This window comes from Apis cerana, linkage group LG10 (genome assembly GCF_029169275.1).
Source record: "Apis cerana isolate GH-2021 linkage group LG10, AcerK_1.0, whole genome shotgun sequence".
Taxonomy (NCBI): domain Eukaryota; kingdom Metazoa; phylum Arthropoda; class Insecta; order Hymenoptera; family Apidae; genus Apis; species Apis cerana.
In genome coordinates this window covers 3487859-3505247 of record NC_083861.1, presented here as the reverse complement: position 1 = coordinate 3505247, position 17389 = coordinate 3487859, and the positions used below count along the sequence as shown (strand labels likewise).

Genomic DNA, 17389 nt, shown 5'->3' with positions numbered 1-17389 from the left:
AATTTTCATTAGAATATTATTCAAACATTACTTTACTTCAAAAAAGTTCATTTGCAATTTTACAATCAAGAAGATTGTTCAAACAAGATCGATTAAAAAAAAACTTCCTCTCCAATTTTAGAACATTTCATTCAAATAAACTACGCTCCATTAACACCACCCACGCGCCCATATCTGCCAAAAACCAACAATCATCTCTCTTTCCCACTCGTAAGAATCAAACAATCAATGGTAACCGAGTTTCCACAAATTACCACCCCTTTCCCGTGGCGACGCGTGTCCACCGATTCAAAGAACTTTCTCGCATCCGCCCCCCGGAGGTGGAAACTTTCGCGTCACCGGTGGTCCCAGAAAACTCGTTGAATTCGCCCCGCCGAGAGTTAGACAACGAGAATTTCGAACTAGTTCAAACCGAGCCACACTTGATAGCGTTAGAAACTTCTCTCGATCGTTTGTATCGCGCTTCATTATACGCCATACACTCCGACCGTTTCTCTCACAGAAACGTACGAATGAGACCAAAACCGAAAGCCCCGTTCACGCATTCGTATTAAAGATCTTACTTGATAGAAATGAAAAATTCTGTGGACGAGACTTCATTCTCACGTTCCTCGAAATGCTATCGAAGATTTGTGATCTAAAAAGTGATGCGAGATCTTTATTCGATTTGGTACAAATCTATTTTCAAATTCACGATAATCGTAAGACGATTTCGCATGATTGTGTAATTGAGAAAATTCATAAATCGATATTTTTTTCTTTTCAATGATAACATATTGGCGAAGATCCGTCAAATTTTATTGTGTTGTTCCCAGACTCGTTGGAGGCGCCAGGGACGAGCAAGCGGTTTCAGATCCTTTACAGAAACGAGGAGGTGACACTCGGCACCTCGGTCCTATTCCGTGCTCACGTGCTCGTGCACAGTCACAAGATCGAGGAGGTGCTTTCCCGAACCCACTTCAATCTCGGTGTCGAGCTATGGTTCAGCGAGCCAACGCAGCCTGGGAACATGGCCTGCGTGTCCTCTAGGTGAGGCAACGTCTTGGCCCCATAGAAACGCGGCGATCGGCCGAGCGTGAGGCTTGGGGAACAGATTGCGGTTTCTGGAAGGGAGATTGCCACAAACGTTATGGAAGAACCGTGAGAGAGAGTTTTAGTTTGTAACGTAAGAATTGGAGGGGAAATAAGGGGAATAAAGGAAATAAAGGAGAGATACGTCATCTACGTATCATCACTTGATAATCGATGGTTTTCGGAATTTTGGAATTTTTTTTAGCTCTTAAAAATAATTCTTAAGATCCAGAAACCATTATTTCGATGTAAAATTCTTCTTTATTATTATTTTGGATAAGTGAAATATTAATGTTTATATCGGTATCGATATATTATACCTTTTTGTTCCAACAGAGGTACGATTGTTTTAAAAATAATCTCTGCTCTGGCTTGGTTTAATTATTCTATATATTATTTATCCTCGTATCTAAGGCCCTATTAGGAAAACTTTGATGATCCTGAATGTGCTCTTCTCTTTATTTTTCTCTTTTCCTTTTGAATTCTAATAAATCCATATTCATTTCCAATTATCACAATTACGTTACCATTAAATTGTAACAAAGATAAGATGATTCCAAATATCATTCTCATTAGGAAAAGATAAAATATTCACTCAGATTTTTCTCACAAGTCTAACAATAAATCGATAACCTTGGTCTTTCGTGTTCCATCTTGAAGATTTGACGAAGTTTCGTTTGCTTTTCGCTTTGTAGGGCGTTGCAGCTGAACTTCGCGCCCACGAAGGGACTTCACTATCATTTGCCGGTGCTCTTCGATTACTTTCATCTTGCCGCAGTCTCCATCACGATCCATGCCTGCCTCGTGGCCCTTCATCAACCCTATATCAAGTCGGTATCAAGTTGAAATCTTCTTCCGGTTCTTGTTTATACGTTTGTTAATTATGGAAATTTTTTTTTCTCTCTCTGTCTATATGCTCGTATGATCGTGTTTCTGTGTTATGCGTAGGAAGAGCATACTTCATTATGTGCAGAGCTGGTAAGTTTGTAATATGCGCATATATCTTATAACGAAAATATCGATGAGATGGTCGATTATATGGAAATTTTAAATCATTATTTCCCTCGATTTTTTAAATTCTTGCATTTTTATACCACTCAGAAATCTAACTTTCTGAGAAATTTTAAATTTTAAAATCGTCGAAATGTATGACGGAATTGGTTTCAATTTGATTTCTATACGATGGCTCAAGTTTTAATACGCGCATAAAATTATTAAAGATAATAGTAAATTAATTATTTTTAAAATAATAAAAAATAAATTTACATCGTAATAAATTACCAAATTTATAATCTAAATTGGATTATATTCTGTGATGATGATGATTAGCCAAAAAAGAATGCGTGGAAAAAATTTATATTCCCATTCCATTCAATTCTATTCGATCCCATCCCAAGATAATACTTAATTTCACAATTACCTTTTTTTTTCAATTCGATTGAAAATCAAATTTGTTAAAAAAAAGAAATCCAGGATCGAGAAGTTAAAACCGAATTACGAATCTAAATCACGTCCAATCCTTTAATCGCTTTAATCGAAAAATTCCATTCCGCCCGACTGGCCACTGGTTCGATTGTGTTTCAATTAACATCGCGGGTAGATAATTAACTGGCTAATATGCTTGCAGCGCGCCGCGTGGAGGGAAGCCGTGGCTGCAATTTAAACAGTCTGCAGCGAACGGAGACAACAATGCCCAGTTAGGAAATATCGTGAGTTTACACGAGCTTGGCTTCATTCAACCTATCCCAATCGATTTCACTCGTCGTGACACACACTCGTGAGAGGGAGAAAAAAAAGAAAAAAATATATCGAACGAGAAATTCATAATCGTTATAGGAAACGACGACGAGATGCGTCGGCTCGGCCACGAGAATCCAACACGCGAAACTGGTTCAACAGGAAGTAATCAGGTTACTTTTGGCCGCAAGGGAATCTTTGCTCAACGACTTGGCCGATTTAGCGCGGTTGCTACCTTCTTGCCAACAAAGGGCGCTCGAGCTCGCTCAGAACACGCACAAAGAAATTACCAAGGTCGGTCCTCCGATATCGGAAGATACGGAACCATCGTTTTAGTCCCTTTTCGAATTCTTTCTTTGGTAAAAATTTGCGCGTATATATAGTTGCAGATGATGGACACGGAGGAAACCGATATCGCTCAACTCTGCGCACAAAATATCGTTCTCTGGCAACACTTTCTGGAGGTGTTCTCAGGGCGTGAAGCTGTTCATCAGCATCTTGCGAGGATCCATCATCAATTGAGGGTACAACACGATTCTTCTATATTATTTTTCTTAATTTTTCGATCTTTTTTTGATTTTATAAGCACGATATAAAAATAATTTCGTGTTAAAATATTCCAAAAATATTTGGAACATTTTTTTTTATATCGATAAATTATCACATTGATGATTTTGAAGAGATATTAAATCGAGTATTCAAATTATTGTTTTCAATTAATTCAAATAGGTGAAACGTTTCGCGGAAGGTTTCTTCGTGTTGGAGAATCCCAGGACATCTGCGTGGGGTTGTTACGACGCGAATTATCAGTCGTATCAGGCAGTGAGCGAGGCTGCACGAAGATCGCGATATCTCGCCTCTTTGCCTCCATTGCCAGTGCATTGTCCGGAATTGGACGGAGATCTTCATTCCCTGCCTTTGATCTTCGAGGATCAGTACGTGGATATGAAACAGAGGCACAGAAACAGCGGTAAGTGTGTGCGGAGAAAAGAGATGAGCTCGATATCTGATTGTGCCAGAAATGGCTACAATCTTTCTGTACGAAAGATTCATAATAATAATAATAATAATAAATAATAAATCTTTTATCAATTGAATTAAGATTTTCTTAAAATTTTCTATTCTGGAAATATTATTTAATTTTTATTCGTAAAAATAAAAAAAAAATCTTTTCTTCGACTCTTTGATAATTAAGAAGTGACTGATATTAAAAATGACTTTAAAAATGCCGTGATTTTTTAATAAGCCAATATTTCTTCTCTTCTTTGAATCATAATTCAAATATTCATGATCAAAAAAATCTTTAAAAATCTACTAATTATACAATCTTTAAACTTTATCTATCCTTTGTCTATCTTATTTATTTTTCAATTATTAATCATGAATCGAAACATCCTTTCAGTTCCCGGTATAGATGACTGTAGTTGCGGAATCGCAGCGATTCTCGAGTCTCGATCTATGGGCATCTGGTCGCCAAGGAGCGAAGGTGCAGCCCAGGACATCGGATCTGTGCAAGGCCGGCTGACGCTCACGCCCTCCACGCTTCCTGCCAGGCACAGCAAATCCTTGGACCAACTCGGTCCGGATATCGCCCAACCAGTTCAACCAAGAACCTCGCCAAAGACTCTTCCTCGATCGGTGTCCACGCAATTGTTTCCGAGACAAAGAGGCGGAAGCCGAAACGTTACACCGCCAGCGACAGTTCCTTCGAGAGGAAGGCAAAGATCGACAGCGCCGTCCAGTAGCACGCTTTTCCCTCCTTCCGGCCAGCAAGCCTGCTCCGCGCCAAATCCATCCCTTGGATCGACACCGGTCGTTCCCTTACCACGTGCCAAATCCACGCAGATGTTGGTGCTACCTGGGCAACAGACCGATCCTCAGAACACCTCGATTACGTCGCTCCTTGCGGCCATGTTCCCCGAACTGCCACCTGGTGGACAGTTGCCTGGTTATAGACCGTCGAACAAGTCGTGCGAACAAACGCTCACCGTGCCCACGTGTTTGGGAACGATGGATCATGGCCAGATGACAGACTGCTGGAACGAGAATAAATCTCCCAACGTTGCTGAAGGTAGGATAATAGAAATTTGATTATCTCTTTTGTAGAACTTTTTCATATTTCTTCTTTTTTTTTTTATTTTTTTCAATTTTTTAATTCATATCAATTGTTTCCAATGATTTAATGCAAAAATCAATGTATTATATGTATTAATGTATTTTAGGAATTCCAAAGATTTATTATATAATATATTGTCATAATAATTTATATTGATGCATTATTCGAAATGCTTTATAATATAATGCTCATGTTAAATGAAATATTAAACCATCTTACACGTTATTTCATTATTAGTTGAGAAAATGTTGAGAAAATCTGTTCCTATAATATGTTGTAGATTCTTTACAATCCTCCATATTGTTTGCACCAACATTCTTTCATTCTTCTACAGATTATCACTCCCTGGACACAAGAAGAATTCGCCTAGAGCCACGCAGTCATCGACTAGCATCACGCCAACCATTATCCACGACTACCAACGATCAAACCAACTTCCTCTCTAACAAGGCAAGCGTCAATGGCGACACTTTCTTTCCAGAACAACAGCCTCTTCACACGGCTACCCTGGACAGGGTGACGTATCGTGGCAATTCACGCAAACAGATTCATCAAACGGGCGGCAAATACAGTCAAACGAACGGACTGGAGTCTCGTAGGTATCACACGATCGGGAAGACCGGCTCAGGATTGAATCAACGGAATCGAGAGATCCAGGAGTCGATGAATGGCGGAAATGGATTGCCTAGCAGTCACTCGATGATGGTTGATCCTTTGTACAAAAGGTCGAATTACACATCGAATACCACGGATTCGTTCTTCTATCGCACCAATGGCACCAGCGGACGGACACACGGGGAGGCAGATAGACCCAGAAGACCGAAGAGCACGGAGAGATTGGTGGACGACGTCGATCGTAACGAGTACTGCGATTTCCGAAGGGAAAGGCCGAGGAGAAGAGAGGAGAGAGCTGCTGTCAAGTCGCCTCGAAATGGCGTGACACCGTGTTACGCCGGGGAAGAGAAGCACAGGAGGCAGCAGAACGAGGAGAATAAAATGCAGGAATTGACCAATGAGATGTTCTACAAAGTGATGACCGCGATGTCGGAGCCGAAGAAGGAGCAGCATCGAGCGACTGAGAAGAGGAAGGACAAGCACGGTCGAAGGCCGCATTCAGCCCCTGTGCTGGACATAGATCATCCGACTGAGGAGAGCAAGAAGTGCAGTCATCGAAATAGGAAACCGGCACCACCTCCTCCGGCTTATCAAGACCCCGCTGTCGCTCCTTTGCCCAAGTATCGCCCCCCACCTCCTGTACCTACCACGAACGTTTTGGAGGTGGAGAATAATAATAAGATTATTTTGAAGGTACGATTATTATATCAATTCGAAAAATTCGAATTCCAAATTTTTCCATTTTTTCTAAAGATCCTCTAAAGAGATATGTTAAATTCTAAAACCAAAACTATTCCTATATATCAGTTCTTGTAAAGATTTCTTCGTCGATTCTAAACACTTAGATGCAATCTATAAAATTAATATCTGCTCTCGAAATTTAGGCTTTAATTCTTGATCGAACCATCCTCTTTATTACAGGTGGAGCCCATCAAATCTCCCATGGAGACACCAGCTACGAACGGCACGACGCCTTCCGACACATCGAGCGCCGGCGCCCCGGCGCCGAGCGTGAAAAGACTGAGATGCGCCAGCGTACCCGTGGCGCAGAACAAGGTGGTAGTGCCACGGAGCGCTGTTTCATTGCCTTGCATGCCTATACGCGACAGCAAGGACAGCCTTAGCAACAATCTTCCCGTCATTCCGAACCCGCTCAGCCCGCCGTCCAGCAGACCAAGCAGCCCGACAACCAGCTCCAGTTCCAGCAACCTGACGTCCGAGTGTTCCGGTTGGGTGAGCAGCGGGGACACGTCGAGCTCGGAGCAGCGCAGGAACGCGAAGCTGTCGAGCGAGCAGCTTCGCCAGAAATTATCGAGAATCGTGCCGAGGAAGGAGAGGCCACCCCCGACCAAGGAGAGCGTAGAAGAGCACTCGTACGAGGAGGTGCGCCTCCCACCGCCGAAGATGTTCCAGGACGAGCCACCGCCCCCCGAGGAATTCCGCGACCCCCCTGCCATCATCGACAATCCTCTTTACCACGTTTACGAAACGGTGAAACCGGTCAGAAGTCCGAAACAGACGAAAACCGCCCCTTGCAGCCCTCAGAAGAATAGGGAGAGAGAGAGGGAGAGGGAAAGCAGGGATCCTCCGTACGGGGCCAGGGATATTTGTTTGGACTGTTATCAAGAGGGGAAGGAGATGTTGCAATCGACACAGGACGAGGCGATTAATTTCAAGAAGTGCAAGGAGGAGTTCAAGAGGCAGATGAGCTTCTCAGGGAAGATATACAGGTGCGTTGTTGATCGATGATTTCAGATGTTTCGGGTGAAATTTCGTTGAGTGTTATTTCGTTGAGTGCGAGGTTTGTATTTTGAAAAGTTTGCAGTTTGCAGTATGTAATTAACTTGTTTAAAATAAAATATTTCATTCTCTCCGCGTGTTTTTGAAATTAGGAGAAGTCTTATTGGATAGAATCGTTATGGAAACAGATTTTTCAAAATATATTAAAGATTGTATGCATTCATTGGCAGGCTGCGAATTTTTCAAATTGCTAATTTATTCACGGCGTATCGGTAAGATAAGAAGAAGGAATTAAATGCAATTTAATTTCAGAAAGTTTAGAACTACTTGTGTTTTCTAGAATAGAATATCCTGATGCTTCACCAGTATTACAATTAATTTTGCTGAGAACTTAGTAGCGTGCATCGTTGTCCAAATATTAGTCACTTGCAACGCTAGGAAAAATATGAAAAGATTTGACAAAATCCTATGGCCTCTGAATAGCTCCTTCGTTCGTAACACCCATCGTTTTCACCTTTCGAGAAAATTATCAAATAGTATCGTGCAATTATTATTATTTTCGCTGTTTCCTTCCTCCTTTGTTCGCAAATATCCACGGCTGTATTCGACCCGCTTTCTTTGAGTTTCAACGATAGCTTTCGTCTGTCTATTTGTGTTTTTTCGTAGTTAAGTTTCTCTTTGTCTACCTTATCCTCTCTAGAGAACGAAAGGAAGCGCAGTTGCGTTTCCATAAACGTGCCCATTCCTTTGGATACGGTGACTTCCTGACCCCGTCGTCGGTAAAACCTCTAAGATCGAATGTGCCTCTTAGTGATTATCCGACCCTGGCCTCGACCATGCCGTACTTCCACATCAGCAACGAGTATCGGCTGTTCTCGCCGGAAGGTGCCCATCTCATCATCTGTGTCCATGGTCTCGACGGCAATCCAGCTGATCTTCGTTTGGTCAAGACGTACTTGGAACTCAGTCTTCCCGGGGCGCATCTAGATTTTTTAATGTCCGAGAGAAATCAGGTGAAGATTTTTAAAATGAATCCGTTTCGTTTATTCGCCCTTTTGCATGCGTAAAAGGATTTTCATCGAGGTAACAATTCATTGAAACAAAAGGGGGGATGGTAAATCGAAAGCTTTTTGTTATATTCTTTTGAAAGAAAGAATTAGAAAAGATATTAGACTTGTTCTGCCTCTTTTGCATAGAAAGATTTTTATATAGAAAACGATGTTTTTTTTCAAGAGAAAACCAGAATAAATTATTATATATTATGTTTGTTAAAAAGGGTGATACTTTCTCGGATTTTGATACGATGACCGATCGATTGGTAGCCGAGATTCTCCATCACATCGAGACATCGGGCCTGAACCCAACGAAAGTGAGCTTTATCGGACATTCTTTAGGGACCATCATCATAAGAAGCGCTCTGACGCGGCCTCAATTAAGACCGCTTCTTCCACGTTTGCATACCTTTCTCAGCCTAAGCGGTCCACACTTGGGTACACTGTATAACACCAGTGGATTAGTTAATGCAGGTAAGATCGAAAATTTTAAATCGTTTCTTGTTTTTTAAAGAATTTTATAGCATTTTTTAAAATCAAAATGATCGTACATGTATAAAGAATAATATAATGATATTTTCCATAAAAATTACTTTACAATCCTTACATCCAAGATTTGTTAGTCTTACTTACGAATCTTCTAGAATAATAGATTGTAGACGAAATACTCTCATTCTTTTTTTCTCTTTCTTTTTTCTTCTTTCTCCTTTTAACCTACGAAACATCAAAATATTAATATTAGTATTATAAATTTTTATCGATCCTTAATTAAATTTAAAAATTCTCATAGAATATAAATTTCAACACCGATAATAAAAAAAACATAATGTAAAACTTGTTCCATTTCAAAGTTATAATTTTTATTATAATTATAATTTTGATCTCGATCACAATTTAAATGATAAAATTATACGTGGTGGAACACTTTGAATAGAAAGGTATATATCGATAAGCAATATCATCAATCTCCATAAACCACAGATATATTTTCAAACGTTCGTAATGAAATCCTGTCCAGGTATGTGGTTCATGCAGAAATTGAAGAAATCCGGCTCGTTGTTACAATTGGCCATGAAAGACGCGTCGGATGTCAGACGATCGTTCATGTTCCGCCTCAGCCAGAAGAGCAATCTTGAAAAGTTCAAACACGTCCTCCTGTGCGGTAGCGCGCAGGATCGATACGTGCCCCTTCATTCCGCTCGTATAGAGCTGTGCAAAGCCGCTGTGCGGGATTCGACCGATCAAGGTAATCGACGTTTATTTTTCATTTATTTCCGGATAATACGACTTTATTGAACGGTCAATCCCGAGTGAACATCGTTGGTTGGATAAGAGAAGCTTCCATCGAGAAATCTTACGTAAATTCCTATTCGTCTTCTCTCTCTTCCTCTCTCTTTTTTTTTATCAAAGAAATTCTTCTGTGAAAAGGAAAAAACGTATTGAAACTTTGAAGAATCGAATTGCAAGTTCTTATATCATATACTTTGTAGATTTCATTTGCGAGGATGAAATTTATTTCCGAAATGGAATTAATCCCTTGGAGAGTACTCAAAATTTTTATATACTAATTGTAGCAAATTGAAAAATATTTTTCCTCGTTCTTATTTTCATCATATGTTATTTCAATATTTTTAATTTATCGATATAAATATCTAAATATCTCGTCCTTTTCCTATAATAACCACTCAAAATTATATCATTATTTATCTGTTTTATCATTCTTTAAGATGCTAAAAATATCAATATCGATTCACATTTTATACTTACTTCGACAAAACACACAAAAATCATCAATTTTCAACCTTTTTACAGGCGCAGCGTATCGTGAGATGGTGCACAATATCCTCTATCCAGTGATGTCCTCTTCGGGGGTGAGTCTGGTCAGGTACGACGTGCACCACGCGTTGCCGGCTACGGCTAACGCGCTGATTGGCCGAGCCGCGCACATCGCCGTCCTCGATTCCGAGCTTTTCATCGAGAAGTTCCTGCTGGTCGCCGGTCTGAAGTACTTCAGATAAGGAACGGACTGCCTAGCAACGCAAAAAAGTGAATCGTTAAATAGAAAAATGAAAACAAAGAAGAAAAAGATAGTTGGGGAAGAGAAAAAATAAAAAAACCTAGTCTGATAATAGCGAATTATTAGCAGCAGGAAAGAAGATGAAGATGAAGAAGGAGAAGAAGAAAAAGAAAAATAATAAATAGATAAAATAAAATAAAATATCGAGAGCGGATTCTCGTAACTCTCCGTGTCGTCTTCGATCGCATTAGGATTAAATTAACCCTCGTCCTGCTCGACAATTGCCCCGCTTCTCCAACCTTGAACCGATTTAATTGGTTCTCCTTCGCGACGCTTCGCTCGTTTCTCTTCTTCCAACGATCCGCATCGTTAGATCGTTAGATCGATCGGGAGCGGGGCAATTCGACGTTTTTACACGATAAAAAAAAAAAAGAAAAAAAGAAAAAGAAAAAAAAGTACGGCCGCATCGTTCGAAACAACGTGTTTTAGATATGAACGTCGTCGATCGATTTCTCTCGTTAGGTTCCTAAGTGTCATTCCATCGAAACGTTAGCGACCATCGAAGATGAGCCAACGGAATCGAGTGCGTCCCCTTCATTCGCGATTCATCTAGCCAAAAATGAACGATTCTAATGTAAAAAAATGGACCTATATATATTGCCAACGCAAGAAGAACTATGGGCCTACTTGCATTGTTGTTTTCCGGCAACTAGCTTTCTGCCTGAATGAGGGCAAAAGAGGGAATGTGTCGGTCGAGAATTGGTTTTGTAATGGATGGTTTGATGGTTGTTTCGTGCTTTTGTCGTTGTTCGATGCGAGAATGCTTTTAGAGGAAATAGCGTTTGGAAGAAAGCGTGTTGTTCCCTTGAGAATATAGTTAGAACTGTGGTGGAAATTGGTGATAGTATTTAGCATTTAATTACATAGTCTCTTAATTAAAAGAAAAATTACTTGTATATCTTTGTCGTGTTTTTCTTGAAAAATTTATTAAATTTTATATTAGCAATTATTGTGAATTGTTGTTTATTGTGTTTGATGAAATCAAGAAATTGTGGATATATTTCGTTTTAATGGAATTTATATATGTGTTAAATTATTCTTGCCGATTATAAGAACCGGAAATACGAATTGAAAAGTCAATGATTTAAAACTTGAATTGAATGGGAATTGATGATATAATATCCTAGCAAGAACTGGAATTGAAATCTCTTTTGCAGTGATGATAAAATGTGATAATGTAATGCTCCGCTTTTTTTTATCTATATTCGATCTTGTCACGATATTATAAATATCTACACTATTTATTTTTCTATCGAGATAAAATCGATCTCCTTATGTAACAAGCATTCTATTCAATTAATTGATAATTAAGATATTCTTTTAATTTTATTTTCATTTATCCGTTCGATACAAATTTACGATATTTTCAAAATTAGAAAGTAACGCGATAATATTTCAAAATAATCAATAGAAAATATCGATAATTGTTATGTATAGGTAAACAAACAACATCAAACCATCCCAAACGCATCTCGCCCGATTCAAGTATCGAGTTTTCGGCCTATCACGAAACCCAAGGCAAGAAAAATAAAAGGAGAATTAGTCGAATTAGTCATCGTTCAGAAATGAAATAGGGATAAGGATCGAATGATCGAACGATCCTTGTCAGCATCCATCATCGTTGTCATCGACATTGATTTCGATTAAAGAAAAAATCTGTTTAAAGATCATTCATCGAAAAAAAAAAGAAACGAAAAATCTCGTTCGCACATCAATAACGAAACGAGAATGAAAAAAGAAAAAACTTATACTCGCCTTTTTTTCCCCCCGTTTCTCTTTAAGACTTGAGAGAACGCAGCGACGTTGCGAATCGCTTGACAGATTTCACCGTGGCTTTCTTTATCGTAGCCAGGTGTTGAACAAAAGAAGAAGAAAAAAAAATGAAAAAAATTACGTGGAAGAAAAAAAAAAGAAAAATATCGTACGAAGTACGTTGTATTTGAAAAAATAATAAAAAAAAAAAAAGAAAAAGGATTTAAAAGACAATGCAGGGATACATTGTCTAGACGCTAGGAAAGTTACGAAACGCATGTCAATTGTTACTCTCAGATAAGTGTGAGTGCGTGCGGTGTGCGGAGGATGGATGAGACGCGTAATGTGTGAAAGGGAGAGAGAAAGAGAGAGAGAAAGAGAGAGAGAGAGAGTATTCTAATTTAAAAAAAGAAACGAAACACACAAATAAAAAAAAAAAAAAGAATAAAACAAAATAAAATGGCAATGTAACGTTTTAAAGAAGAGAAAGAAAAAAAGTGAAGAGATATGTCAAGAAATCATCGAGATTGTGATAAGAAGAGGACACGAAAGAATCGAGATAAAAAACGGAGAAGATTGAAGATATATAAATGGTGTTTTGAGTTCGAATGGTGAAAGTGAAAAATTGAAAATGGTGAGAAATCGACGAACAGGAGCAAGACGAGGAGGAGAATAGGAAGAGAGACGAGGCAAGTGACTAAATATTTTCAGGTATATGAAATCCCTCCAATACTAGATCTCAATTGCTCAGAACAATCTAATTAAAAAAAGAAGAAAATAAAAAAAAAATATAATAAAAAAAAACAAATGTTATACATTTAATCGTAAATCGAAGCAACGAAGACGCGTGGTTAAATTTCGCGTCTGATAAATTGCTAATCGTGAATGTCATCGAAAGTATGGGAGAGAGAGAGAGAGAGATGTGTAATTTCGACGTTTTCTAGAGGGAAAAAGGAGAGGGCATGAGGCGACGAGATACGCTGTACGATTATAGCAATTTATTATTTCATAAGATTTAAAAAAAAACAAAAGGTTATATTGATAATATTTGATTTGTGATTTTAAGAATTTTGTTTTCTTAATGATTAATCATCTATTATTTTATTTTATAAACAATTATTTTTATAAGAATTATGTAATTAATCACTTTATTAAATGTTCATTATTTTATTAAATGAAAATTTTCAAATTATTGTTTTAAGTTGAAATATTTTAATAATAATAATATTATATTATTTAATAGAAAATATATTAATTTTGTTAAAAATATTATTAATAATATTAATATTCAGACACTATATACAGATTTTTAAATATTCCATTCTTAAAGTAAAAATCTTTGAATTTTTAAATTTATTAATTATTTAATTTATTTATAATTACTATATTTTAGAGAAATATAATTCTTCTATTATTCAATTTATAATGTTTTCATGGCAATAAAACAATTTTAATTTTGTTTTTTTACTTTGTATGAAAGAAAGAATTCAAATATTACAAAAAGAATTGTAATTAACAAACATTGTATTAAACTTACCAGATAATAAATATTCCAAATAATTATCTCGTGTATCTGAACATTAACTTGAATAACGAATCATCGAAACAGAATATATATATTTAAAATATATATTTAACGAAGCGTCATCTTTATTTCATTTTTCAGTAAACGAAAATTGCAATGTCGTACGGTGATTCTCGCGCAATATCGTTAATTGTAAAATCCACTGCGCCCAATCTAAACGTTTACCTATGAAATCGTCGTCGTGTAAGCCTTTTAACACCGTGACGAAAATAAAAACGTTACGCGCACATTCGAATCGGTTATACACGATTCATCTCTAATTCTAAGAAACACGAGTACAGTTTCATCCAGGACCACAATAAATATCTCGTACTCGTCTTCGTTCGTCTGAATTTCACACTCGTAATTGTCAAGCACAAAAAAAAAAGAAAACAGTTTTTGGGATTTTTCCTGTTCAGCTGTAAGATCGCATCGTTTCAATTTTTTTTTTTCTAATATCTTTACGCTCTGTCGCTATTTATCGTTGAACTATCGAGTGGATTGGAAGTGAGGAGAAAATGTTGTTCAAATATTCTGAGAATGGTCTTTCCTTCGTGTTATCAAATGGAAGCATTCGAATGCATTTGAAAATTACTCTTACAGAGAATCATTCTCAATGCAATTTTCATTTGTGAAAAGATATTCTCAAAAGTAACTCTCAATAGTTTTATTCCCAAATAAATTCGAAATTTAATTTGAGATTAAAACTGTCAAAAAATGTTCTAAAGAATTATTCATTTCACTAATGGATGTTGCGTTGAGAGTGAAAATTATTGTCGACTTATTGCTGTTTATTCTTGAATGTATTTACTCTTTAAAAAAAAAAGATTCCAAAAATGTTGAAAAACTATTAGATCTTTTTTTATTATAATGTAATTTTATCCACGGTTTTCTGATATTAAAAATTTTTTCACTTGTTACAGTTTTAATCATTATTAATATTACTTTTAAAAACTTTTCTATATTACCTAAATAAATTATCTTATCTTTCATATTATCTTCATATAATATATTTAATTTTACAAAATTACATTATCCTTTTTATTTCATTAAAATAATTCATTTAAAAATTGATTTTATCTCTTTTTAATTAATCAATTAAGATAATTATAATTTAAAAAAAAACCATTCTCATTCTTTCATTATTGAAAGCCAAACCCAAAAGATCTTCAGAAAAAAAAAACAAACTCATCAAACTTATCCCTCTCCCTTCGCTTCTCCTCCACTCTCCATTAATTAAATATCAAGCCGTCGTTCGTCGCACACTCGCACGTATACCCTTTTTCTAATCTATTTGTAATATCTCGAATGATCGTATCAATCGCACGAATGATCTCGTTCCAGCGTCCTCGTGGCGCATTTTCTTCGACGTCGTCATTTTCTGTATAAATGGTCCCACTCGAATTCTCGCGTTTCACGCGAAAGAAAAAGAAAACAGAGAGAAAATAAGAGGAAGAAAAAAATAATCATGGAGTATGAATCTTGTTTTATCTCCTATTGTCGATCGATGGAAAGAGAGCGAAAAAGGGGTGGAAGAGGACTCGATGGGATTAAAAAGAAACAAAGGGTTCGAATGGATTTGGATCGAAAAAACTTTCATTGCTGTCCTATTGTTTGCTCAATTGTATGTCGTCGTATCTAATTGTACGATTAATACGCGGTTGTAGCCGGATGTCGATTTTTTACTCTTATTCCCTCACCCCCTGTAATGTTAAATCAATGTTTTTTAAAACTTTGGAGTTAAATAAAAAAAATATATAGAGGGGACATTGTTGTTTGACTTATTTTTCATTTAAAGACAATTTTGTCGATTAATATTGATTTTATATTAATTCTGCAGTTTGTAACATATATATTTACGTAATTGTAAAAATAAAAAATTTGTTAATTTAGATTTTTGACAAATTCTTTTTTTGTTAAATTTATTCATTTTTCTGTTAATAAAACAGCAAGCTTTTTTTATTTTTATTTCAAAGAAAATGATATGCAAATCATCATGTTTTACTTATAGAAAACATGTTCCCTTTATAAATTTCATTGCTCTAAAGTGATTTTTAGCTTGATCATTGTGAAGATTGATGTACGATGTTGGAAAAGTCCTCTTGCACGATTGAAATAATATCAATTACGTAAAAGTAAAAAAATTTGTTAACCAAATTTTCTTATAGAATTTCTATAAATAAATTTAGAAATTAATTTTACTAAAACATCTATATAATTCGCAATTTATAACTTAAAATTATAATATTACCACTTAAAATTATAAAATAAATTATCATGCAAGAGATTTCAGATATAAACTTATGAATGATTCACGCTTGCGCGAATTTAGATCAAGACATCTTTTTATATCAAATAAATAATTATAAATTATTATAATATAAATATAATAATCGATTACCAACAATTTACAAATTTATATTAATTATATATTTGAAATTGTACTTTTATCTACCGATATTATATAACATTTCACAAAATGTATCAAATATCAAACATGGCTAACTTTCTAATGTCTAATTATATCTTCAAAAAAAAAAAAAAAAAGAAAAAAAACTTTACCAAGTTAAAAGTTTCGTTAATTCTAATCAACAAATACAATCGTTAACATTCGCGTGAGCGTGATCAGAAGAGATTCGAAAAACGAGACACCAGTGTTCACGAGGCATTAGGAAGCCTTTTCTTCATCCCCTGAAGAGAGGCGTTCGCCCTTATTTTCCTCGATGGCCAACGTGCCATTTGTCGTTCTTTTGTACAATCTTTTGTGACGTGATTTCGGCCGAACAGGAACGAGAGAACGAATGGTTCTTTCGAAGCAAAGAGACGAAACGCGAGCGTTCGTTAAACCGGATGGAGAAAAAGAATGGAAAGAAGGAAGGAGAACGAGCGAGAAGGAAGAAATACGCGACGATATGGATGGAAAGAACGATGTTTTCCAACGTTTTCGATCGCGTTTCCTCCTCTTCTCTCGGATATTGCACGATCGTTGGAACGTTTCGATAGACCTCGCCCCTGTTATTCGCTCGACAATCGTAAACAGCGCAATCGTAATCGAGAGTCGATAAACTCGAGTGTCGTTGGTGTATGAAACGATCGTCGATCGAACGGTGGTTACGTTGTTTGCGGGGAGATATGAAGGAATATGAAGATTGAGAGAATGAGGGGAATTAAATCGATGGAGAATCGTTTGTAGTTGCGGAGAATGCAACCGTCAATGAACAACAAGTAACAACAATGTATACATTATACATAAATATATGGATGCATATGAAAAGTGAATAAATCTACGTATACATAAATGAGATAGATTAATAAAAAAAAAAAAGCGGAGTCTTTGATATCATTGTCATCATTGTTTATCCTGTCTTTTTGATTTCATATATTGTTTCAAGTTTCTCTCTTTGTATAATTGTTCATTAATTTCGTTGTATTGTTATAATTTTTTTTCTTCTTCTTTTTTTAAAGGTGGAACCAGTTTTATTTAAAATATAAAGAGAAATAATTTAATATTTAATATAATTTAATAATAATTTAATAATAATTTAATCTATGTTATATAATTTTTACTAATGTAGAGATTTAAGAAAAATATTTTCGAAAAGATCAGATGAAAATTCTCTATTCCTTTTCTCGATGTATTTTTTTTTATTTCACTGTTTTTTTAA

At 36.3% G+C, this 17389-nt stretch overlaps 1 protein-coding gene across 5 annotated transcripts in view; it reads left to right on the top strand.

Moving 5' to 3' along the window:
• LOC108004365 (uncharacterized) overlaps nt 1–17062 on the top strand; it is a 45804-nt gene extending 28742 nt beyond the window's left edge. For 2 of the 5 annotated variants that reach the window (XM_017067219.3, XM_017067220.3), the window contains exons 4-17: nt 816–1029; nt 1767–1901; nt 2020–2049; nt 2699–2780; nt 2908–3102; nt 3192–3332; nt 3538–3778; nt 4211–4879; nt 5259–6232; nt 6461–7269; nt 7980–8292; nt 8556–8805; nt 9350–9577; nt 10144–17062. In XM_017067219.3, coding sequence (XP_016922708.2) covers nt 816–1029; nt 1767–1901; nt 2020–2049; nt 2699–2780; nt 2908–3102; nt 3192–3332; nt 3538–3778; nt 4211–4879; nt 5259–6232; nt 6461–7269; nt 7980–8292; nt 8556–8805; nt 9350–9577; nt 10144–10349 — 4487 coding nt within the window. In that variant the 3' untranslated portion in view covers nt 10350–17062. Of the gene's footprint in view, nt 1–815; nt 1141–1766; nt 1902–2019; nt 2050–2698; nt 2781–2907; nt 3103–3191; nt 3333–3537; nt 3779–4210; nt 4880–5258; nt 6233–6460; nt 7270–7979; nt 8293–8555; nt 8806–9349; nt 9578–10143 lie in introns of those variants that run through there. The other 3 variants (XM_017067222.3, XM_017067223.3, XM_017067221.3) reach the window with 3 other exon arrangements.
• Nucleotides 17063–17389: the final 327 nt, after the last annotated feature.